Source organism: Pagrus pagrus (assembly GCF_965226575.1).
Source record: "Pagrus pagrus genome assembly, chromosome: 10".
In the NCBI taxonomy this organism is placed as follows: domain Eukaryota; kingdom Metazoa; phylum Chordata; class Actinopteri; order Spariformes; family Sparidae; genus Pagrus; species Pagrus pagrus.
In genome coordinates this window covers 8,874,483-8,900,213 of record NC_140194.1, presented here as the reverse complement: position 1 = coordinate 8,900,213, position 25,731 = coordinate 8,874,483, and the positions used below count along the sequence as shown (strand labels likewise).

The 25,731-nt window shown below is 44.0% G+C and overlaps 2 protein-coding genes across 2 annotated transcripts; both read right to left on the bottom strand.

Moving 5' to 3' along the window:
* Positions 1-483: 483 nt before the first annotated feature.
* On the bottom strand, positions 484-24,329 carry kcp (kielin cysteine rich BMP regulator). The gene is made up of 46 exons (XM_084364740.1): positions 23,746-24,329; positions 22,064-22,602; positions 21,616-21,688; positions 20,882-21,171; positions 20,623-20,791; positions 13,717-13,790; positions 13,523-13,616; positions 13,222-13,304; positions 13,045-13,138; positions 12,887-12,966; positions 12,695-12,780; positions 12,437-12,527; positions 11,614-11,713; positions 11,424-11,509; positions 11,140-11,233; positions 10,910-11,059; positions 10,723-10,829; positions 10,548-10,641; positions 10,291-10,464; positions 10,123-10,205; positions 9,924-10,017; positions 8,808-8,990; positions 8,562-8,732; positions 8,291-8,464; positions 8,097-8,179; positions 7,904-7,994; positions 7,746-7,828; positions 7,486-7,659; positions 7,167-7,346; positions 6,805-7,069; positions 6,548-6,630; positions 6,373-6,466; positions 6,128-6,301; positions 5,959-6,041; positions 5,413-5,533; positions 5,241-5,323; positions 4,933-5,032; positions 4,767-4,855; positions 3,941-4,043; positions 3,674-3,816; positions 3,296-3,468; positions 2,882-2,993; positions 2,696-2,797; positions 2,443-2,607; positions 2,065-2,365; positions 484-1,166 (listed from the first exon to the last, which is right to left on the bottom strand). Exons 1-46 carry the CDS (start codon positions 23,846-23,848, stop codon positions 937-939), a joined length of 6,318 nt encoding a protein of 2,105 aa, XP_084220866.1. The 5' UTR covers positions 23,849-24,329; the 3' UTR covers positions 484-936.
* On the bottom strand, positions 15,931-19,769 carry LOC311263176 (uncharacterized protein; the record flags this gene model as incomplete). Its single annotated transcript, XM_084363099.1, has 5 exons — positions 15,931-16,123; positions 16,451-17,601; positions 17,688-18,007; positions 18,127-18,844; positions 19,710-19,769. The coding sequence occupies 5 exons, from the start codon at positions 19,767-19,769 to the stop codon at positions 15,931-15,933; spliced, it is 2,442 nt and encodes an 813-aa protein (XP_084219225.1).
* Positions 24,330-25,731: the final 1,402 nt, after the last annotated feature.

Sequence of the window (25,731 nt, the reverse complement as noted above, 5' to 3'; positions counted from 1 at the left end):
TTAACGTTACTTTACATCTAACAAAGTGTTACAGAAACTTGGTCTTTCTATTTACGATTGTTGTGTTGCACTCAGAAACAGCACAAAATACAAATTACTACATAATGTTGCTTTAAACTAGTTAGTTGAGTTAATAGGAAGTTTTAACGGACAAGAATTTCCTTAAAAGAGTTAATTGAATCTAAAGTAAATATCCATGAATGAATTATTTGGAACTTTATTCTCTTCATATCATGAATTTCCAAAATAAAATGGCATGTTTGAATATTCAGCTGACCTGCTGACCTTAATAAAAAATACTCTTTTTTTTAAAATGTAATTTAGAATTAAACTTACCAAATGAATGCTGTACCAAATAACTAATTTCTTTCCAGGAAACATCCAAGGAAATTAAAGTAAGAGAGTGTTACCAAGATCACACTCATGTCTCACTGGGTAATAAAATGAACCTTCAAATAAAAAATGAAACACCACAAATATTAGTAAAGCCTTTGTTTATTTGTACATTGGAGAATGAAAGACGGGTACCTGAGATTATGAGGCTTACTGTTTATACAGTCCGGCAATAAACCTGTACAGTAAACAAACGCTCTTTAGATAAATAATACTGTTAAAATAACCTAAAGGCTGTGGACAATATGCCATAAATGTGTAAAAACAAACAGGTAGCGACATTGCCAATGGATACCAATGAACATGTGGAATAAAAAACAACAAACCCTGTGTAGTATAAATATTCAGTGCTACATATAATAATAATATTACAATGTTAATACAAAAAAATGCAGTATTTCACACAGTCACTGTGTTAAATCCACAGGTGATAGAGGTTTCCATTTCAAACAGTAACAGAAGTCTTGTGCAGTCCTTAAGTGGAGATTATTAGTGGTGAGCAGTGCATGTGTGTGCAGACTAGTCCACTTGAAAGTGCGCGTTTCAAGCATTAGGGAGGGGGTCGCCGTGGATGATCCTGGGGCACTTTTCTGGCTGTACGCAGTAGCTGTTGTGAAGAACCAGACCAGCAGGACACTGGCAGCCTGGTACACAGGGCTTGAAGCAGTGGCTCTCTATCACCCCCAGTGGTACGTCAACGTTAAAGCAGGTAACGGGACACGGGGGTCCGCACTCGTCAAACACAAAGCCCCTCTCCACCGGACAGCCCACAGCTGTGGAAGACAGCAACAGAGACGAAACAATGAGAGAGACGGAGAACATTGTGTCCACGGTGGCTTCAAGGATGTGACCTTCTGTTAACCTGTGATGGTGACCAGTAATGACCGGCCGGTGTCTGACAACAATAAGACCACTTATTGCTTTGGCTTTTCATTTGAGAGTACATTTTAGTGCATGGTGGTCAGAGCATTAGTCATAAATTAGTTTTTCAAAATATATAACTAACATTTGGAGTGATAAAAGTGGAATTTTCACATATCACCCCTTGTTTTTCTTGTCAAATCAAAATCAGAAAGTTCATGTTTAGAGCTCTTTAAAAACCTGGTTTCAAATCCTGTGTTTTTCATTATAACATTATACATTCGTAGGTAAATAAGCGACCATCACAGGCTAGTTTTGACAAAAAAAAAAAAATCATTTACTTAGTATTTAACACTCATTGAGTCAGTTCTTGAATGTGAAATTGCTCAACGTGTCCTCAAAAATTCCCACAATGGGATAAATGAAATGCAGTGTCCTTGGCATGCCCACTACTTCCTGCCAACCATCCCACCTATTATTCTTACATTGTATTCATTGTTTTGTTAGCTTAAGGGTGCAAAAATACTTGGATGGGTTTAAAAAAGACCCTTTCACAACATTAAACGTGTTTAAAAGGATTACTTCGCCCATGTGTATATTTTTCCAGTCTTTTGCCCTCGAGACGCAAAGCTATGACATTGCAAATGCATGGTTGGAGTACGAACTGTCAAAATATTTTATTAAATGATGCTTTATTCTAATCAGCGCTCTGCAGTATGTGACATTGGCTGATTATTTCCCACGTGCTCATACTAAGGAGCTGTTAAAGAAAACATGTTGTCAGGGCCTCTCAGTGTGTGCTGTACTCACCACACAGTGATGGGCTCCTCCACTGCAGGACGACTCCAGCTTCTCTGCACTGACTGGCGTAGGCCTCCAGCGTGTCACACAGACACTCGTCGGTATTGGCCCCGCAGGCGCAGAGGTCATACACACAGGCTCCGTACCACGGTTCAGGAGGCACCACGCGATGGCAGGGCTTAAAGGCAGCGGACTTCAGCACCTTACAGCGAGCGTTAGCCCCCTTCTTGGCCTGGTAGCCTGCGTCTTTACAGGGGTCGACATCCTCACCGGGACGACAGGATGAGAGGGAGTGGCTGCCATTTTTGACCTAAAAGGAGAACAAGTTTGATTCATGACAATTCAACTCTATGTTTTTTATTCCGTCTTATTCTGTGTTTATTTTACCCTCCAGCTGTTGCCAAAGTCAGACTCTGATAGGCTGATTCGTCCGTTGGGCATTCGGAGGTCATCTTGGTAGTAGTTGTTGAAGTTTCCACAAAGACCACAGGTGTGGCCCTTATAGGAGCCTGGCACACTCACTTCTAGGTGCGAACGGCCACTCCACAGCACCTAAAGGGGGATCAGTGGGTGTGTAAGTGCGTATCCAGTCAGATGTTATTGACAAAGACAATGAGACAGAAGAGACAAAAGACTGCACCTTCAGCCCGATGTTAGTGTTGAGTAAGATGGTGTTGGTTTGTCGCTCGACATAGATTTCTGGTTCTTTGAGGAACGGCAAAGTCACAACCTCATCGTTCACCTGAGGAGTACAAAAATAGCTGAGTGGATGCGTGACACAGATACGACCGCGCAAAAAACATCTGCAGTATTTGCACACACAAACCTTCACAACCCAGTCCTGCAGCAGCTGCACGGTGACGTCTCCTATAAACACGGTCACCTCTTTAGTCCAGGACACTCCTTTACGGCCACGATCGTCGTTAGTCGCGTGAATACTGCACCGACAAAGAGGAGTCATTGTGCATAAAGAGTGTAGTGATACAACTTCTTTGTTGAATGCTCAGATGAGATGGCAAGTTTTTTTCTTTTCCTGCCATTTTCTTAACGTCAGGGGGGCTTGAATTGAGAAGTTGTTGCTTCCAGGGCCTTTAACACCAATCAGGCTGTTTCATTTGAATGATTTGCAGGGGACAGCAAGATGCTGTGTATCCCATGTTTCAAACTAACAACCCAATAATTAGAGAATGTAGACAAAAAATGTCTACGGCCGTACGGCGACCGCTTGGGGCCCACTCACCTGAAGTCTCCGCCCTCACAGTCCTGTGCCAGGATATACGTGCACGCTCCCTGGAAGTGCAGCATGCGGCCATCAAAGCTGCGATAATGAGGATCTCCGAAGGCAATACATGTGGCTGGACGGGGAAGGCAATGAGGACAACACAAACCTGGGACAATGGCTGGCATCTCATCCTGGAAGCAAACACACACACACACCCACAACTATGAACTCAGGAGGCTCTGAGCGAGCCAAACAAATGTCTGCAGCGAACAGCTCTAAACCACCAGATATTTAATGTCTCTCTACTGACTGAAGGTTGAGAACATCATGGGAACATTTTAAGACTATGATGAGAAAGTGTGTGTGTGTGTGTGTGTGTTTGTTTGTTATACTGACAGTTGCGCAGGTGAGGGGAGGGCAGCGCTCAGTGTGACAGTGAACATCTCCAGACACGCACGTACAGCTGGTGCACTCATCCACCTCCCAGTGTTCGTTACAGTGATATACTGTTCCCTGGTACAGACACGACGCCTGTGAGTCTAAAACACACACACACACACACACACACACACACACACACACACACACACACACGAACGATGTTAAGCAGTACTTTGAACAAACACTATCATGGACGCTCAGTGTACTGGCTGGCTGTCATACCTTGGCATTCATAGCAGCATTTTCCAGGAATCTTCACTTGTTTCTGACCTTCAAGACAAACTGCAGGCAAACACTCTTCAATGCTGCACTCAATGTAGCCCAACTACGTACAAAACAAGAGAACAGATTACTTTAGAAACAGATCGTCTGACTAGATGCAAGACATATTAACAATTTTTGGTCCAGTGGTAGAAAGTAACTAACTGTACTTTACTTGCTTTATACTTCTGCTTCACCCAGATTCATTCATCTGAAAGTTAGTGGTGACTTCATATTAACAATCTACAGATACGTAAAATGTGAATGTGTATATAAAATAGCCATACCATTTAGTACTGCTTGCATATATACATACACATACACATATCATTATTATTCCTCAGTATATGAACATCACCAGAATCAAGTCCTTCCTATTTGCAACTCTTTTTCAAAGACCTTTACCTTTACCTTTTATGTTTTCTTTTTAAATTGTCTTTTTTTTTATGTGCATTAAATGCCCAGTGTGTGATTTCTGCCACCAGGGGTCTCTCGATCAAAACAAACAAAACAAAAGACACATGTAGCATTGGATCATGGGAGATGCTGTCTTCATTGTTAAACAGCCAGCATTGTTGATGAAGATCTATCTCCATCACTCAGGCAGAAACTATCATGGACGAGGTAATGTGTTAAAGTTTTGACGCAGAAATGTTAAATATTATATCTTTAATATTTTCTCATAGTATCTTGAATATGATCATTCTTTTGTGGTGTATAAATGTTATCATCATTATTATTAGTTGAAGCATTACATAAGCAGTGTGAGTATTTCTGTGACACTCACATTGCAGGTACATGTGACGCAGTCGTCATCGCTGTCAGTCCAGCTGCTGCCGTTGGCAACACGTCTGTTCTGGCCCTCAATCACACAATCTGTGTGAAACATCACACATTTGGATGTTTTAACACCAATAAAACTCAGCTAATCCCTCAAGACAGTGTTAACTCACCTTTACACACAGGGCAGCATGAGTCCGGGGGGGTAACCTGTTCATTATGAGGGCAAGTGAGCGGGAGGCACATCTGGTGTAAGCAGGTCCATGTCAGGTCCTGAATTAAAGACACTGTATCACTGTACTGCTTTAAATGACAAAAAACTAAAACTGTATGACAGTCGATTAGCTTACATATTTGTTCTCGTGTTATACTTTCCATTAGAGGCTATTATGTGCTAAGTCAATGTCAGCAGCTGCAGATTAAGTTCAGAAAATGTCAAAGATCACAACAAAACTCAAGAAAAGTGTCTTCACCGCGGTACCTTGCAGTGGCAGGTAAAACAAGGATCATCTGTCGCCAAGACCTCGTTGCCGATCAGTGCAGAGGTGCAGTTACTGAGAGGCTCTGAACATACACACACATGTTACAGAGATCAATAACAGCTGAAAAGTAATACAGAGTGTAGCATAAAGATGCTTTAGTTTGGTACTGACGTGCACAGACAGGACAGCAGGATTCAGGTCCAGAGAACAAGATGTTGCTCTTGGGACAGTCGACCAGACTGGGACACTGCTTTCGGTAACACCTCAGGTGTTGCTCTCCGTCCGGCATCACCTGGGATACACACAGGTTAGTTACTACAACGACTACTACTTCTGTTTCAACTGCTGCTACTATAACTTCTACATCTTACACATCTATTTCAAGTACTACTGCTTGTACCTACTAAAACTTAAACTTTAAAGTGTGTTTACAGGTCTTGAGGAGTACTACTGCATATGTGAAAAGTAGTATAAAGAGGAAGCCGCGTGTAATCTGAAAAGGGCCTCCAGTAATGTCATTCAGTGTCTAAGTTGCATTGTGGGTAATGTAGGCACCAGGTTTTTAAAAGGAAGAAGATCATGTGGTATAAAAGCGGTGATATCTCTCCTATGTTTTTTTATCAACTAAAAGATTAATTAATTAATCTAAAGAAATCAACAAGTTAAACATGAAAATGTCACAATCAGGTTTCCAGCTGTTATGTGTATGTGTCTTACCTCACAAGTGCAGACCTGACAGGGGTCATCAGCTGGATGGAAACTGTCACCTGGACCGTACACTTTGCCCTCAAACACACAGTCTGCTCAACAAAAACAGTCACATAAGATTATCAAGCAACAACTTGGAAAAATTGGGAAAAATGCAGCTGATGTTTTGAATTCTCACCAGCACACACAGGGCAGCACTCCCCGGGCACGCTGATGAAGTTGACGCAGGGAGATAGACAGCGTACTTCGGAGCAGGTGGTCACCCCGTCCACACACATGCAGGTCATGCAGGGGGTGGAGTCTGCGAACCAGCTGCTGCCCTCGGTATGCTCCTCTCCTCCATACATACAACCTGACAGGGAAAATTCAGTCACTGGTAAAACTGTTTCCCCCTGCGTCTATAGTTTCCAGTTATGTGTTTACCTCTGCAGCGAGGACAGCAGGCTCCGGGATCAGTCACCTGATGCATACAAGGCAACTTGGGGCACTCGGGAGGCGCACACTGAACCTCACCTACCTGCGAGACTCAGAGAGATTAGCGCTCAAACACAAGGAAAGTAGCACATATGGAGGGAAAAGACAGATGGAGGAGTCAGACCTGGCAAGTGCAGGTGGAGCAGTGGTTTGAACTCAGGGTCCAACTCTGCCCGTCGTTGAACTCCTGTCCATCAAGCGTACATACTGATGTCAGGGACAGACAAAAGACAAAGACAGGCACAAAAAAGAGGAGATTTCTCAGTTAGGTCTTTGTTTTTTTTCATGTTTTTTATGCGTGCAGAAGTTTGTGTGTGCATGCTTTTTGTAAACATGTAACAGGAGTCAGTAGAAACATGTAATCCTTCACATATCATGTACTTTTGCACTCAGGACAGCACTGCCCTGGCTTGGTAACTGTTCGGGGGCAGGGTGTTGGCGGGCAGACCATGGGCACGCAGGTAACGGTGCCTCTGACACAAGTACAGCGCTGGCAGGGGTTGGAGGAGGGCGTGAAGGTGTGAGCGTGAGAGTGGACGACACCCTCATACAGACAGGAGTCACAGATGGGGCAGCAGGAGTCTGAGGGGACCGGATGGGAGCACTGGACTGGACAAGGTCTCCTCTGACAGTTCACCACCTCATTCTGATCAGAGGAGGAGAGGACGGGACAAGGTGGAATCACACAATTCAGATTTGGATCATTTATTCCCTTTTCTTTCAGGAAGAGCTGTCAGACTGACCAGACAGGAGCACGACGAGCAGCGATCAGAGGGTGAAGTGAAGGTGGAGCCGGACTGGTACTCTTTCCCCTGATGGAGACAAATCCCTGTGCAGACGGGGCAGCACTCTCCAGGAGGGGTCAGCGGACGCACACAGGCAACACTTGGACAAGACACATGCGTACACACCACACCACCGTTCTAGGCACAGAAACGCACAAACTGAGGGTGACAATAAGTCCTTTACATAGTCAGTTACAGTCCTAGTGCAACTGAAAATGAATAGATGCTGGTGTTTCAGGACTAAATCTATCAAAGTTGAGAGCGTGTGTGATTGTACCAGACAGGAGCAGAGCTGACAGCGGTCTGCAGGGTGGGGAAAACGTTCTCCGTTGAAACAGCCCCGTCCATTAAAGTTGCATCCATCACACACTCCGCATGCACAGCCGTCCAGAGCTGGGTGTGGGCACGACACAGCAGGGCATCTCCGCCGTGCACACACCACTTCACCTCTCTATGGAAAACAAAAACAAAAAGATAAGATGCACAGTAGCTGTGAGGGGTGCTGCGAGTCGGCGGCCCCTACGTGAATGCACTCACTGAGCATGTGCAGTCCTGGCACCCTCCCTCTCCTCCAGGGAAGATATGTCCGTCAACATGAGTCACACCTCGGAAATGACAACCTGCACACAGAGTGACACATCGATTATTCCCTTACGTTACATAACTTGAGCTGTGATGTTATGCAAGCTTGTTACCGTCACAGACAGGGCAGCCACATGCGTTGGTGACCGGGTGAGGACAGGAGGCCGCTGGACACGACTTCTTCCTGCATCGCACTGAGCCGCTCTGTAAGAGAAGAAGCACGACACGTTGTCTAAAGAGATTAACCCGCTGAGTGTATATTTGAATGTGTGTGTGTGTGTGTGTGTGTGTGTGTGTTGATGCTACCTGGCAGGTACACTCAGAGCAGAGGTCTCCGGGGTCAGGGATTGACTGTCTGTTTGTGAGGACTGCACTGTTGTAGAAACAGCCTATCAAATAAAGACAGGTTTATCTGCCATTTTGTAATCACAAAAAACAAAACAAGGTTTAAAATCAGTTAACCTAAATTGGGAATGTGGGCAGAGTTTGACTTTACATACGTTCACATTCTCCACAGCATTGTCCGGGCGGTTTGTAAGGGTGGCTGCACTCTCCATAACAGGGTATCTTGGTGCAGACGACCTCCCCTCCATAGCAGTAACATACACTACAGGGGTCTTTGTCATCAGCGAACTCAGTGCCATCAGTATATTCTTTACCATGAAACATGCAGCCTGCAGGTAGAAAATTGGCAATTTGAAGGTCAGTGGACCATCTCCAGTATTTGGGACATTTTTCTGGAAGGTGCTGTTAAGTTTTTTAATCACTCACCATCACAGGACATGCAGCACTGCCTCTGGACCGGGTGCTTACAGTTGGAGGGTGGGCAGCGCTTCCTCTCGCACCGGACAGAGCCCTCGCGACAAACACACGCCGCGCACGGGTCTGAAGCATCTTCCCATGTCTCCCCGTTAGCTCGCTCTCGATCCTCATAAAGGCAGCCTGCAAGACAAAAAACATGATTAGACTAGAAAAGTGCAGATTCTTATGTGACTGTATCAAAGTTGATGATGATACCTTCGCAGGTCCGGCAGCACTCCTGCGTGATGGGGTGAGAACATGAAGCAAAGGGGCAGGGCTTGCGCTGACAGTGAACGTTCCCATCGGTGCAGGCACATGACCGACAGTTGTCAGTCGGGTGGTAGAAACGCTCATTGTGTCTGTAGGGTCGCTGTTCAAACACACAGTCCGCTGGAGGAGCTGAAGGAGTATCGGTGAAAAGTGTCAGCTGTTTTGTCTTCACTATAAAATTTCATTGGTTCATTCGAGGTTGGGTTCAACCATTAACTGTCATGAGCCAAGAGATAAAACAAACAGCAGATCATTTCACAAATGAATATTAACAGCAACCACAGAAAGGGTAAATTAGGAACATTTGTCTGGAAAGAAAACAACGTTAAACTCTAAATCCTTAATGGAAACAAATTTAAACCAGATGCTTTAAGGATTTTTATAATGCTTACTTCTTAGCGTTCTCTTTTCCAAATGAGGATCAGATGAAGACAGTATGAAACCATCACTTCGTAAAATACCCAATAAAAAAGGGGGTAAAGGGGCAAACAGGCTGCATCTAGAATTAACAGGCAAAAACATCTTTATCTTTAAAAAAAATAAATACACTTGTCTAAAGTTTTCATGACCAGATTATCAATTAAAAAAACTTGGCACTTCACCAGTCTGCCCATCAAACTTCATCTAAATCGTTTTGTTACTTTCAAAATATCAAGTTAAAGTCAAGTATAAAAAACATAATGCTGGGTGCTGCTTTGAGAGATGTAAAGAGGAAGTATGGTGAGTCACATTAAAAGTATGTTGAATGAGCTATTAGCAGCTCCTTTTTCCAGTCTATCCATGGATGTACAGACAACTATCACTGTTTTACTTTGATCCTGAAGAAAACTTAAAAACTGTGATGATTCTTAGGCAAGCTCTGGGGTTACAATGAACGTCTTTTTTCTCTGATTTCTAACTGGATTCAGGGGCATTTCATCAAGATGGGCATCGGAGTTAACACTAACCTCGAAACATGTAAGTCACACGAAATATATGTATCAAAGAAGAAGTTTCTCACAGTGCGAATACCACTACTATAGTTATTTGTCAACACTCTCAACTTCTCTTGCACATCCTTACCAGGACACTGGGGGCAGCAGTCTCTAGGCAGCACATTTGGGTTGGAGCACGACAGTGGTGGACACCTCTTCATCAGACACTGAACATTGCCATTCTGTAAAAAAACACAACACAGACTGAAATAAAAACCTGCTCCAAGTGGACCACAGGTGATCAGCACATCAGGGGTTAGCCATGCTTTGATGCTCATTATTCTTACTATGCAGCTGCATGTCCTGCAAGTGTCAGTAGGATGGGGAAACTCCTGTCCATTGGGATACTCCTTCCCAGCGTAGCTGCAGCCTAAGGTAGAGGAATTTTGTGTCATTGTGAGATTTAACTGTGTTAAATGTATTTTTGTTTCTGACAGAAGATGCATATTCCTCACCGTTGCAGTTGTTCTGACAGCAGCTTCCAGGCAGAGGTGCGTTACAGCGAGGATGAGGGCACTGTGCCTGGTGGCAGTCGATCGTGCCGCTCACACACCTACACTCCTCACACACACTCACGGGGTTCGGAAACGCCTCTCCATCCACAAATACACGATTTTCAAAGGAGCAGTCTGGCAAAGATGCAAACACTTAGAAGCTACTCAAAAACCATTTGCTTTGATTTGTGACTGTATCTGTCTCTGACTTTGAGTACCTGGACATTTAGCGCAGCACTCTCCAGGTGGTGTGTACGAGTTGGAACAGTTGAGTGGAGGACAAGGTCTCCTCTCACACTCCACGCTGCCATGCTGAGGAGAAGAGGAGGCTGTATCAGCTGGTTTGAAGGGGAACAATACTCTGTTCTGTGTGTGTGAATTGGTCATGCTTACCTGACAGGTGCAGATGTGGCAGGGCTGGTCAGGGGTCGTAAACCTCTGGCCATTGTTATAGATACGATGGTTATAGGTGCAGCTTTCACACACGGCACAACAGGAGCCTGAGTAGGGGAAAGAGATAGTATACTGCAGTTACACATGCATCTGTATTTATAAAAAGCCCAAACACACACGTTCTTACCGGTGATCTTGGTGGGATGACGACACTCGGTGGAGGGGCAGCGTGTGTGTGTACACAAGGTCTCTCCGTTCACACAGGTGCAGCTGGAGCAGGGACCCTCAGGCTGCCAGTTGAGGCCTTCCTCATATTCCACCCCGTCCAACACACACGCTACGTTGAGACAAGAGGAGTTATAGGAGTTGATGGGCTGCAGCTGCGTGTGTGTGTGTGTGTGTGAATGCAGTATTAACCTTTGCATATTGGACAGCAGTGATGTGGGTCTGTAATAGGGTTGGAGCACTGGACAGGAGGGCACTTCTCTTCTCGGCAGATAACATTACCGCCCTATAACAGACACAAAACATAATGGAAAGGTTCATTAGTTACTTTGAAAAGTATAGAATAGAATGATTTTTAGACATGTCTCCCTTTGAGACGTCTGATGCAGATTTGCTCATTAAGCTAAACTTTCTTTCAGACATAAAAACCTCAAATTGCACCACAATCTTCGAGAATATATACCGAAAAGACTTGCCTTACACCTGCACTGCAGGCAGGGTCCACTTCCAGCGGGGGTGAACACTTTTCCGTCGGCATACACCCTCCGGTCATACTCACATTCTGTGGAAACAAATACAAACTCTGATCATGTTTGCTTGAGTTTAAATAATAAAAGTCAAACTGGAGGGTGGCAAAACAAACTGTGTTACATGAGATACACTGACCATCGCATGTGGGACAGCACTCTCCTTTGCGCTTAGCTGGATGACTGCAGCGAGGTGTGGGACACGATGCATCCAGACGCTCACAAGACACTTCACCTGCCTGACAGGTAGACAAGAAGGGATTAAATGTGTCGCTATGATAGAGCATTCTAACATTCAGTTACTGTCAGACACAAAGCTCAAACCTATAAACTAGAGATAGACAATAAAAAAAGATAAAGATAAATGTGCCTGATATTGGTTTATTGCAGATATGTCTGTGTGTTTGTCGGCAGATAAGCTCTTTGAACAGATATCTGTATGGACAAAAGTTGTATTTGCCAATCACATTTGAGCTGGGCTTGGGTTGCATGCATGTAAACTGTTCATCTGGAGAGCAAAAGCATTGGCTCAATGAAGTTATCTGTTTATAGAGATTAGTACCGGTGTACAGAAGGGGGAAGTAGCAATGTTTTATGTGAGAGAGAGGAGCTTCTGTTAGTGCGAACTTCCATGACATAAAAAGCTGAATAGGTCTCCTTTAACAAAAACATATCTATACGATCCGTATCAAGATCGTTTGTCAAAGATTATCAGCCTATATATTGTCTGCCTTAAAAAACCCTGGATTAGTTATGCTATGCTTTTAAAACTACATTTTCAGGACTTGAAAAACCATTTCATTGTCACGCTTAATCCTATTATCAGATTATCAGACAGTATTCAAATTGCCGTCTGAAAGTGCGATAGGTTTTGACAGGTTTTCTTTGAACGCCTGCCAACACAGCATGAGTCCAGTCACATGAACATCACATCAGACAAAACACACTCAGACTGAACTCACAGAGCAGCGGCACTGCAGGCAGGGGTCTCTCCTGGAGGGGAACTTCTGTCCATCCACAAACACTTTGGACTCGTATTCACACTGCTCGCACCTGCAGGATTGAAAAATTCTTGGAAATATTTCAGCCGTCTTGAAAAACCTTCAAAGTCTAATGTTATCTTATACCTAGACCACCTCTGTGTTCAAAGAAAGGGGTTGAAAAAGGCCGACTGATGCAGGTGTGAAACTGAAATTAATGAGGTTATGAAGGATGGTTACCGTGGGCAACAGTCTCCAGCACGATGCACAGGGTTTCGACAAGACAAGGCAGGACAGGGAAGGGGTGAACAGGCCACATTACCATTCTGGAGGAGAACATACATACTAAAGATAAACTTTAAAACAATTTTTAAATTATTTATACACAGAAAAAAAAAGCTTTTATGGTGAAAATGATGTTAAATGACATACCGCACATGTACACTCCTGACAACGGTCTCCAGTCGGGATCACACCTCCGTTAGGGAAGTCATGACCGTTCACACCGCAACCTACAAGACACACACACACACACAAACTGTGTCACTGCAGTTCACTGAACCCACACACAGTGAACTAATGAAACTCACCTTGACAGACGGGACAGCAGGTATTAGGTGGAGGAGCAGCTGGGTTTTTACATGGGGGGTTACACCGCTCCCTCTCACAGCGAACGTGACCCTCCTGGTGAGAGCAGAGAACAATATAAATGCAGTTGAAGGTGACAGAAAAGATGTAATGTGAGCCTCAGTCAGTATCAGACCCACCAAACAGTAGCAGACGTCACAGGGGTTCTCTGCTGGGCTCCACTTGGCTCCGTGATCGTACTGGACACCAGAATGGACACAGCCTGCAAACGCATTTGACATCAGTGGTTAAATGTTAATTTATATACAGCAAATACACAGTGTCAGGCAAAAGATCTGAGGAGAGACTACCAACGATGAGCCCCTATGTGCATCCTGTGCACTGGTAATATTTGTGATGTTGATGATGAATACACCGTAACAATCCAAGTTCATTTCTTGAATGAAGATGATGAAGATGTTGTTTCTCCCGTGCTCTTACCTCTGCATCGTGGGCAGCAGTCTCCGGTTGCAGTCTCCTTCTGGGTGCAGTCCAGTGAAGGGCAGGGTAGAGGATAGCATTCCCTGTTACCCCCCTGTTGGCAATGAAGGGACACAGTGCGAGAACAATTAGGAAGATCGAAGCTCAGGTCTGGCAAATGTTTGCGTTGGTGTAAGTGTATTTCAAATACTCACTTTACAGGTACATGTCTGACATCCATCATTATTGCTGTAGGACACATTATGAACTGTGCCATCCAGCTCACACCCTGAAGACGAGACACACGTTTAAGTGCACACACATTTTTTGAGCTTGTGGGAGTGTGTCTGCATATCCCAAGTCAGAAAAAATTAATGTGGAATAAAGTTTGACCATTATAGCTGGTCCCTCTCTGTCTATGAATCCAGGTTTTCTTCACCTTGTCTATACACTAGGTCACTGGGGAACATCTGGCTCTGCTCTCTCTCCGGTAATGACAGAACAGCATGGTTCTGATATAATATACACGTGCTTGCTCTCTCACACACTATGTTTTATGGGCCGTAACAATAACCACAAGTGCCTGCAGCCTTCCAGCAGTTAAAGACTACCACCGGCAAGTCTATTAACGCTGAAAGAGAGTTTCCGTTGGAGAAACAGGGGAAAAAACTGAACGGGGTAGCAGTTTTCTGGAGGATTCCCACCAAACCATTCCCCATTCTACGGCTCTTTAAGTTATTTTGTTCAAAAACAAAGCTGTTTACAGTATCACGCATAACGAACACTGGGAGGTCAATGTCAATTTTTTTCATCAAAGGCTTTCCGGCACCTCATCAAATATTATTTTTGCTTAGCCAGGACGTCTCAGCAGATAATTATTTTAATGATGACTCGCCAAAGGACAGAGACAATGTCTGTGTGTGAGAGACGGGAGTAATCACAGAGTGTGAGAGAAGCTAGTGAGGCTGCCTACTGTGCCAGCAGCCAAAAGGCATTTCCTCTAGCAAGCCAAGCATGCATGAGATCAAAGTGTGTGTGTGTGTGGGGGAGTGTGAGTCTGTGAGTGTGTATCAACTGGGTACCATTGGAGTCTTCAGGCCTACATGCAGAAACAATTAAGGGCAAGATGGATGAAAAGGCAGAGACAGTGACGGAGAATAGTCAAAGGGGGTGAGAGAGCAGACAGTGGGTTGTTTGTGCACATGTGTATTACACTGTTGGCAAGAAATGTGCACAATAAGCAGCACAGAACAGAAGTTTACATAACTCTATGACAGAAAGACAGAGAATCCTTCATGAGGCCAGTCCAACCTCAATTAAAGTCCCACATGTTTGTTGTTCACTCTTCTATGACAGCCGCTTGAACCCAGTTGCCACAATTGCACAAACTAGGAAGTTGCTAACAACTATATAATCCCCTAAAACTTACAGAAATGCTTTGGCAAATGTTAGTAACACAAAATGCATTGGCAAAAACACGTAAAACTACCCAGATGAACTGCAATAACTGTTTTTGGGACTCTTGGTGGCAAGCTGTAAACAAAACATGAACAAATGATCCCCTTATAAAGTTGATATATTGAATATCATAGCAAACAGTTATCTCTTTGCACAGCCAGTAATCACAAGCAGCATTAGCATTCATTTAGAGTCGTGTTTCTTCCCCCCGAAGAATCTGAGTCCAATATTCAGTCTCCTTTCAGCTCTGTTTTTGGTCTCTACCAACTCCTGAGTGGAATATCTGGCTCATTAGCAGCTAATTGGTCGAGGGTTAAAGGTATAATTTGTAGATTATGGCCAGTATTCAAGGCAGCTCCAAAAACAGAAGGGGCAGCATATCACCAGTGTGACCGACAACTGCTGCTCTTTGGTAGCTATCCTCAGCTGTAGCTAGCTAACGTTAGCGAATTAGCTCATGGCTCAGTCAGCCATGGAGCCAGTGAGGCCAGGGGAAACCTGGTTAGCAAGCTAGCTTCAGTAGCCATCTCTGAAAACTCAATACATCAACGTCAATGTTGTTTTTACACATTCTGTATTGTTAGTTAATTTTTAAAAACTTTTAAACCAACATTCTGGCCATATCTTCCAAATTCCTCCTTTAATGTGAGTGGTAAGAGCGAGCCTGGAGAGTTGTGGGATGTAAAAACCAAAACAATGAGCTGCTTTAACATCGTACATAGACGAGAGAGTACATCGTACAAGGTTCATGTCAAAATGTAAATGTGGTGGAACAAATGGATAATCTTGGAAAGATGAAAAAATGTTTCAAAACATATCTTTCGCAGTCATCCTTCAGTCAATCTTCAAATTTTTTCTGTATCTCTGCACTCAGAGATGATGTTGGCACATCAGACCCACTGATGGTTCAATCTGCGGTGAAAAGCTGTGAAAGGTACTTTGTTCCTGTTTTCTGGGAAAAAATCCAATTTTTACCAGCCATGGCATATCACATGGTTTCCAGTGGCTGGATCCCGCCACTCTGTGAAACAGGAACCACAGTTGTGCATATGACAGACAGCCTCAGGGTAAACATGGCAACGGGCCTGACGACAGAGGTCGGGACAGGTGATAGGCGCAGAACCAAGGGGACAGCCGCTGAACCAGTGGAGCTTGAAACAAAACCTACAGAAAGCGTTTTGAGGGAAAGGGGATCACAACATTGGTTGGTATTGGAAAAGATGTAACTTACTATTCAATATATAACCATTGACATATTATCCATTATTATTAATTATTAATAATTTACAGCCTAGCAAGTGGTGAGTTTGCCCAATCAGGTGTAGGGAGGGGTCATGTTGAGTTCTAGGATAAGGAAAGCCATTAATCAACTGTGAAACCTACTTTTAAGCAAATCCTACTGAGCCGTGTCATACCAGAACAAACATTTAACCACAAACTTTGGGACAGCTTTGCGAGACAATTGTCACTTTTTTCTAGTGATGCTCATACCTGTGATCTGGTGTGATTGGCAGCCATGTTTCGCTCCTATTTTTAGTAGCTGCCTTAAAAGTATCATCACTTTCTGGCATATATTGTCCCATCCATTCCTGCTGTAGTTTACCATTCAGAGCAAAGCTTTTGTCTGGATCAAAAGTCATCCAGTCCTGGATGGCCCAGCTCTGGGGCAGGGAGGTGATTGGAGGGCAGATACGGGAGATGCGACTCAAAGCTCCGTCACTGGATGACACCAATTGTTGCTGCGTGTGGAAGTAGAACCGCAGGTAGTGCGGCCCGTTGAAGAACCAGTTGCACCTGTCCTTGTCGTAACCGTCTGTTCGAAAGCCAAATGCGTCAAACCCACCGCGATCTAAACCAAACGGATCAAACCCAGTGATACTGTAGCCTGTGTCACTGAAGAGCTCAGACATTATCTTGTCTCTGTGTATCTTATCACTCTTCTCCTTTCCATTCTTCTCCCCATTCTCAAAAACCCCATCGTTACGCATGCCAAACCAGGTGACATTAGAACGGTTGAAGCCATAGCGGTTGAAACCAGATACGTCATATCCATCCCTATCAATGAAGTCCCGGTTGAAGCCATCTTTGTCATAGCCCCACCTGTCCCAACCACTCCGGTCATAGCCATCACCATCATATCCATGCTGGTCATAACCACTGATGTCAAGGCCACCAATGACAAAAACATCATCGTTTGATTTGTGTTTGTCAAACCTACCCCGACTTCCTTGTGGGTGTGTATGTAACAATGTGATATTACAAGGTGCACCAATGGTTATGGGCACGTATACAATACACATCTGCTGCTGGGAAGAAATCACATCATCAGGGGTGACATCAAAAGGCTTCATCTTGACATGCATCTGTTCAGCAGGGTAAAGGGACTTCCTCTGAGCATGATTGTCGCTAGAAGTTTGTCTTATTGATCCATGCTGATGTTTCTCTTGCCACTGTACCCACAGTTTGTCCATGAATGCCATGTGTGACAGGTATAAAGGGTCGTAAGAAGCTAGAGGTGACGCCATGTGGCCCCCTACCCAGAGCCTAAAGAGGCCTGAAAAGGTCTGCAGAGACTGGGAGAACATTTTGAAGTCTGCCTGATTTATAGTCCTCTGTAGGGTCACTGCGTCTGGCAGCCACACCTAGAGGAATCAATGGAGATCAGTTAGACAAACCTGGTTCCAGTAATACAACTCAAAACACTATCATTGCAAGTTGTTTGACAAACCGAGGAGTTGAAGCTCCGTCTGAGACAAGGGGACCAGTGGAAGCGGGATGTCAAGCCTTGGAAAGGGTGATGTGGGACGCAGCCAGAGTCGGGCTCACCGTCTCCTCCGAACAATCCAGCCTGCCAGGCAGCTGAGAACTTTATTGACCCAGAGTCCACTGTCCATTCAAAATATGGAAGGGCTAGTTTGCATGATGACATGGACTGCAGCTCACGCTCCACGAGTCGCAGAAAGTAGCGATGCCAGGGGAGGAAGAAGGCATGATCACCGGCAAGAGGGGAGAACTCCGCTCTCAGTAGTGCAAAGCCCTTCCATAGAGCTAAATCCACATGTATGCACACACAAACACAAGTAAACCAATAAGATACGAAGGTATACTTGGAATTCTGAAAAGGTTAGCAAGATAAGGAACAAAAGCATTTAGATTTAAAGTCTTACCTGGCCTTGCGTAGAGTTTCCTCACAGCCCGTTGGTACAACCTCATCTCTCTCTGCGTCAGGTCTCTAATCTCTTTACGCTGGGTCAGGTGTCTGCACACACAGTCAACTCTGCCACTATGTGTGCATATGCACTCTTCACAGCCTTGCCTGAACCTTTCCCCGTATCTCCGGAGCTTGTGTTGAAAGAAACATCCACAACCTCCACCACATTTCATGTCAGAGCACTTCACTCCGGGGGAGAAGCTCATTACTTGTGCCTCTCCAGCTTGATCCTTCACCAAAGTTTGACACTGTGTTACAGTGAGGTAATCACAGGTGAAAGTGAAATCTGGATCCTCATGGCACTCTATCTTTGTATGGTTTCCTGTAAGATCGTCCAGCTCAGTATGGTTAAACTCTATAATGCTGTACCATATTTCATCATCCAAATTATGCTGGTCGTATCCCGAGAGAGTCCAGTTCACAGAGGAGGTGTTGTATCCATGTTGAGTGTAATGCTGGCGGCCAGAAGACGAACCCTGTCTTGGTTTACGGAGGCAGCATGCACCCAACATGCACTGGTCCCTACAGGCATTAAAGGAAGGGAAGTTGTTGCTGCTGTCTCCAGTGCAGTAGAGGAAGTCCTCACAGAGGCCAGAAGTAGGATTAAAGGCCCAGTGGCGTTGAAATGGCTGCACGCCTTCACAGTTGTTCTCTGGTTTGGGTACCCAACATGCCTAGAAGTGGGGAGGGGGGACACAGGGCCTCTTACCCAGCCTTAAACCCCACTGCAATGCCCATAGCCAGAAGTTATAAAGGACAAAAGTAAAGCAAAGCACTACTATTGGACTCACCCAATGCAGCAGGCAAAGCAATGTTTCTACAGCTAAACCACTGACATACAGACACTGGCAAGTGATCTAAAATCTGGATCAGTTACATTCAAGGAATGGTTCGACATTTTGAGATACAGTCATTCGCTTTCTTCCTGAGAGTTAGATGAAAAGATACCTCTCTCATATCTGTCTCTTAAATATGAAGCTACAGCCAGGAGATGTTAAAATTAGCTTAGCGCAAAGATTGGAAACAGGGCAAGCTACAGCTAGCCTCACTCAGCCTAACACAAGAAATCAGCCAAACAGCATTTATGAGAAGGTATCTTCATATCTTTCTTGCGAATGTAATTGGTGTTTTTCCCAAAATGTCAAAGTCACTACTGTGATAGCACCTTGCCTTGTAAAATGCTGAAAGGAACAAAGGAAAAAAAACAAAATGACTTACAAGAAAATGCTAAAACTATAAGAAACTATAAGAAAACTACAGTAGGGGGTTTCAAACCTTTGTTTCATTTGAGATTGTGACCCACCTCAAGCATTTGAAAAGCTCTGGAGACCTGCCGGGTAATCAAACATACAATAAACAAATCTTCTAACTAAAACCCAATCACCTCCAGTAGTAATTTGGGAAAGACACTCAAGGTCACATGCTCAAACATATAACACATACAATCTACTGCCATGCTAGCTGCTCTGTGAGGCTGCACTTAGGCACAGTGCCTTGAGCTAAATAAGCATAATAATGTTGACATGCTAACATGCTCACAATGACAATAGCTGCATTTCCACTGCAGGAAACAGGGTCTAAATTCAGCTCCAGGGACATTATTGCCATTTGATTGGTCGAGTACTTGGAGAATTTTATTTCAGCATTTTGAAAAATCTGTACTCGCAAGCCAGTTCGGCTTTGGTCATTGGGCTCCAATGCTTTTCATAATAATAATAATAATAATAGTAATAACAACGTGCTAACATATAGCAGGTACTACTGTAAGGTTTGACATGTTCTCCATCTTAGATTAGCATGTTAGCATGCTAACAGTTGCTGATTAGCACAAAACACAACATACAGCTATGACCTAATGAAGGCACTAGATAAAAGACTAACGGATCACCAAAGTTATTACAAATCATTCTCTGGGTACAAATGTTCATTGCAATATATTCAATAGTTGTTGAGATATTTGGACATAAGTTTTGGACTGACTGGCTGACATTGCCATCGCCAAACATGGCTTAAGAAAGTCTGGAATTGATATATACATTTTCACATCATGGACAAAATGACTGACACCAACACGGACATTTTTGTTGATTTGTAAAACTTATGAATCTACTCTACTCCACTTATCCTGGCATGATAATACCTGTCTCAGCTGTCTGTGACACACTGGTCCTTTGGTGTTGGGCGGACAGGAGCAGTGAAACCCAGCAGGATCAGAGGTCAAGACGAAACATACGCCTCCATTTTGACAGGGGTTAGACAGACAAGGGTCTGAGAGAGGGGCGGCCATCTGCACACTAGCTACTTAAAAGCAGTTGAATGTTTGTTAGTGTGAGGTTAAGTGTGTCAACATAAGTGTGTTTTTGTTCGTGTGCGACCAAGTTAAACAGAGAAAGCAAATGATCAAAGGAATGAGTGAGAGAAAGAGAGCTGTCAGCAGCGGAGTCACCTTTACCTTTGATGTTCGCTTGACATGTGACCTTTCCAGATGTGCACGTACACACAGTGTTGAGGTCAACCTGCCAACGCTGGCCATCCTCCACTTCACGGCCCTCCCACACACATCGCAGCCTCACACACTCACATCCCTCCAGGTACAGCACACGAGACTGTAGGTCTGCATTCTGCAGAAAAGCGATAAAAAATACCACCATTTCACAACATTTCATACCACTTTATCATGAAAAGTTATACTTTTGAAATGCAATATGTACCTGAGTTTTGACCATGTCCAGCATACGAGCCAGCTCCTCCAGCCTCTTCTCCAGCTTCTTCAGCCTGTCATCTTTCTGTGCCTGAGAAACAGACTTTACCCCTTGAGGAGATCCTGGGGGCCCCAGCACCATACCTCTATGCAGCTGGTCACCCTGGACGTCATGGGGATAATGGTTGGTTTGGTCTGTTGGCCTGTGGCTTGTTTGAGGTTTACTATGGGATGCATCCTGCTGGAGCATTCGACTGCTGTCGGTCCGAGAATCTGTGTAGCGAGACGACGGCAGAGCATCTAGAAGGAGAAAGAAGCAGTCGGTGGGAGAAGAGATGATTCAATAATTCTTGAATGAATAAGGGAACAAATTCGGAGCCTAAACAAACATCCTGAGAAAATGCTGTCAAAATTAAGACCCACACTGAGGAATAATAACTGTTCAGGAGACTTTCTGCCTGAGGGCTTAAAGATATGATCTCATGCACATAAACCATGGTGGTCCCAACACTCAGCTCTAACTCACTGTGAGAGCGAGAGGAGTAAATCGCTGCATGGATTTCTAGACAGAGTTGCAAAATACAGCTCAGAAACTCAAAATTATTGTTATTATGTAAGTCATGTAGAGAAAAAATGGAGCAAATAGTAAGAGGGAATGACGCTGCAACCATCGGAAAAACATTATTTCCTTTGCTTTTTTTGTCCCTACAAACAAATAAAATGATGTAGATACTTTTCATTTACCTGTAACATTGTCACAGAGCCACGGCCGCTTACGATATGCTTTCATTGAAATCTCAGCCGTCTTCAGATATCCCTTCATTCATAAAGAAACAAAATGAAACGAAATGATCACATACAAAATGTTACTGTATATACAGAAGGAACATTAAATGGATGCAGAAAATATGGAAAGTTATGCAGAGTAGCTAAATGCATTTTGGGCATACATTACTGTCGTTCCAGAGACTGTTAAGTTGTGTTTTTGATTATGCAAAACTGCTGGTGGCTTCAATTATATCCTAAAAAAGTTTTCAGGGGAAGGCAAACACTCGCAATTACATGGTTTATATAGCATTATATCTTTGTTGAACTTCTATTAACTCAAAAAATAGCAAACGTCAGTACCGATGGTGTCTCTTGTTTCAGTGTGTGAATGTGCACAGAGATCCAGTATGTGTGAGAAACTCACACTAAATTTGCTGTCCTTCTTCCCTGGTGTGCTGGCAAGAGTGACAGCAACATCCTGAGGCAGCTCCAGGTTGATTCTCTCTTCACTTTTTATCGGTACAACCACAGCTTCTTGACAGTCTACAAAAAATGCCACTCTATCAGTCTCCAGGCTCACAGCCAACTGTACCCACTCCTCCCGGGAGAAGGGGTTTCTCCTGGGGAAGTGAAAGCTGGTGAGGCCCTGACCTCCTCCTCCCGCCCCAGCCTGGTAGTCCAAACGCAGGGTGTTATTGAGGGTGGAGGAGATGATTTGGAGAATCGGGGAGGACCCAGAGGAGAGAGAGAAAAGAGTGGCACTGGAGCTCGACGCCTGATGCCCCACCAAATGCACCCCAATGCCGGCCTGAAGGTTGGAGTATAAGAAGTTGGAGTATTCACGAGGAAGACTCAGGTACGGGGCTCGGGGACGTATTCTGTAAGTCACACTGCCGGCACTCTGCACTCTGGACACACCGTTTATGTGGTGGGACATGTTTAGAGCTGCCAGGAGGTCGATCACTGGGAAGGAGATAAAACAGAGAGTCCCACATGAGACACATACATGCTACATGAGGTCGTGCTCTGTCTAATGGACGACTGCACTCAGGTTTCGGGGCTGTGATGAGTGTGAGTCTTTGAGAGGGAATCAGAATGAAGCCATTCATCAGCCGGTCACACATGGCTGCCTCACTGACCTCAAACACCAACAGGCCTGCATGACACAGTCCGACCCATCTGCCTCTTTTTTTCAGGCTGTTACGACCCTTTAAATTTGGAGGTAGCTCTTCAAAAGTTACAAGAAAGCTTGTTTTGGTTTGATGACTTGTATTTGAGTACACTATCTACTTCTGCTCTACTGAATTTCAGAGGGAAACACTGCACTTTTTTAATTTTAACTACATTCATGTAGAGAAAATGAAAAATATTAGGCCTATTTGTGACATCTACAGTTACTATGAAAACAAAGCAAACCTTTAGCATAAAAAAAAGTGATCATCTTCTAATATTTGATGCATTGTTGTAGATTAAACCACCAAATTATATAGTTTAGATAATCTCCTCCTTGAACTGCATAAATAACATTTTGCTTTCACATAATTAAAGGTACAATATGCAGGAATTTAAGTTTAAAACATGCAGTGATTAGGTAAAATTAAAAACAGAATGTGGAAAAATAAGAGTTTTAACGTAACGTCAACGACATCTACAGCGTGTATTGTGTTGCATACTGAAGTTAGCATGCTAACCAGCTAGCCGTAGCACGTCCTCACTCGCAATACCACTCCCAGCGCCCAGTCTGGACCACTAGCTACATGGCTAACTGAACTTAATACCGTACAGCAGCTACAGTAAGCAGCCGTTACAGTAACTCTGGTGATTTGCTGCCCCCTGCTTGTCCGGAGTATGAATTTGAGGGGTGGCCACTTCTTACATACCGCACCTTTAATTAGCATTAATAATGCAATATTAACAGCCTGTAACACTCTCTGTGACATAACTTGAATATGATTTCTTAAATTTACTTTCACACTGTAGTTTTGCTACTTTTACCAAAATAAAATATCTTCTGCAGACTTTTTCCACAACACACAAAGTATCATATCCACATAAAATCAACATGAAAAATAAACAAAACTACAGAAGTGATGATTGCAATCTCACCATTGTCTTGATCTGGACTGGAGTGCCCCTGCACAGACAGCGCAAAGACCCAGAGCAAATGTACCTCCAGCAGCATGAGCGTCCTCAGTCTGCCGCTCTCCATTCTCCAGACGGAAATAATAAAAAAAAATGGACACCCTGGATTCAAACCCAAACACCTTTACACAAAAAACATGTTATTCAGCGTCCTTTTAAACCCGATCTGCTGACATGGAGCTTGAACTGTGTTGTTTAATATCCCCCTGTTCCTCTGCGAGCAGGACCTTTCCAAAGAGCGCGCAGGGGAAACATGAAACATCTGGATGCAGGCAGGGCGTCACTTCTCCGCAGTCACACACTTACATTTCCCCCTGGGGCCATATCTGCAGCACACTTTCACTCCAGGATCACAAAGGCTGTGAAAAAAGTTGATGATTATTACTTTCCTTGCTGATGCCTCTTATTTCTGATGAGAGGGGAATAAAGAAGGCGTGCACGCAGAAAAGTCCAGGTGTGCAGTGCGCGTGAGGACACCGGCTATTGTCTCTGCCTCGTTCAGTGTCCAGTCCCAGAAGGATAGCTGAGAGTGGACTCTTTCCTTCCAATGTTTTCCCTCATTTTGTCAGAGGGGGGAAAAAAAAATCTCTCCTCCCAGCACTGCTCAGTGGCGATGATTCCCAAAGACCCCCGTTTTGGTAATCAGCTAAAACCTGGTCTGGAGACTGGAGGGGAGCCATGCTGCTGCTGAGGCAGCCAAAAAAATGTATGTGTGTGTACAGAGACAGAAAGAAGAGGGCGGGGGTAAACACAAGTAGTCATGTTTCACTGCTTTGGAAACAATCCCAGAGTGCATCCCACTGTGCCCGATCCCCCCACATCTGTCTCCACAACTCTTGGCTTTCCCTTCATGTTGTTGTCCTTCTCCTCTCTCTGCTGTGTTTATTAGTTCAGAGCCTTTCCATGAGTGCACCCTCACAGACAACAGATCTGAGACTTGTATAGAAAACACACATGTCCCTTTGTGGAGTGTTTTTTTTTTTGGTGTGATGAAAGGACACCCAGGTGTTTGCTGATGGATGTAGCAGACTGGAGAGCCCATCGCCGCTCTGGTGCCAGATTGTTTTCAGTAAAGTTGGAAATTATATCTGCTGGAGATCCAGGAGAATGAGACACACATCCGAACCGCTGATTTTAACCAAGATTTTCACAGCCTCTGTCCATGACTCATGCTGCATTGCCTATAATAATCACAATTAAAAGGTTTTCCCGCAAGACTTGCTGTCTTCGCTTCAGTGGTTTTTCCAACAAACACTCCCCTTTGGTTGGCATGGCCCTTCCAGGCTGAGAGGGCTGATTGAAGACTGCGATAAAGCAGTAGAAACTAGAAGAATGCGACACGTCAAAGGGGGATTTGGCATTTAAAGTAGTGTTAAGCTTTATGAAAACAAATTCACAAGTCAAAAATGCCTCCCAGATGAACACTGACAGGAACAAAATGTTGCTACTCACACCCACTTTGTACCCAGAGGGCCTTTCTCTTGTGTGGAAGAAGGAGATAAGCGTTACACCCAGATGGTTTTGGGTCAATGTGCTGGACAAACAGTCTGCTACTAGCCAGTAAGCAATTTGTTAATTGCTCAAACTCTGTTTACTTAATACTAACCCTAAACCCATCATAAAAACACTGGGGAGTGTAGTTTCAGCTCCACAGACGCTACTGAAAAGGGACGAGCACGATTAGTTGAATAAACATTGCTTCCCTCACTTGTTAGCACCAAAAATACTGGTCTGTTAAACATATTATTATTATTATTTTATTAATCTGCACCTCTAAATAACATGTTGGCATAATTTGCACTGAAATGTCATTTCATTCTGGTCAAATATAAAACAAAAAAGAGCATCAGTTACTAATGTTGGCAACACCAGTAAACTGTTGCACCTAAGATATAATATAAACAATATTTTTCAATGTGTCACCTTATAGATTAAATCGACTGTTTTCTG

Excerpts from the sequence above, each read along its gene's own strand:
- kcp (XM_084364740.1), bottom strand. The coding sequence starts at position 23,848 with ATGGAGAGCGGCAGACTGAGGACGCTCATGCTGCTGGAGGTACATTTG. Across the intron at positions 11,060-11,139 it reads CTGCTGTCCAATATGCAAAG|CGTGTGTGTTGGACGGGGTG; the intron begins GTTAATACTGCA and ends GTCTCAACGTAG. Across the intron at positions 7,660-7,745 it reads GCCAGGACTGCACATGCTCA|AGAGGTGAAGTGGTGTGTGC; the intron begins GTGAGTGCATTC and ends TGTTTTCCATAG.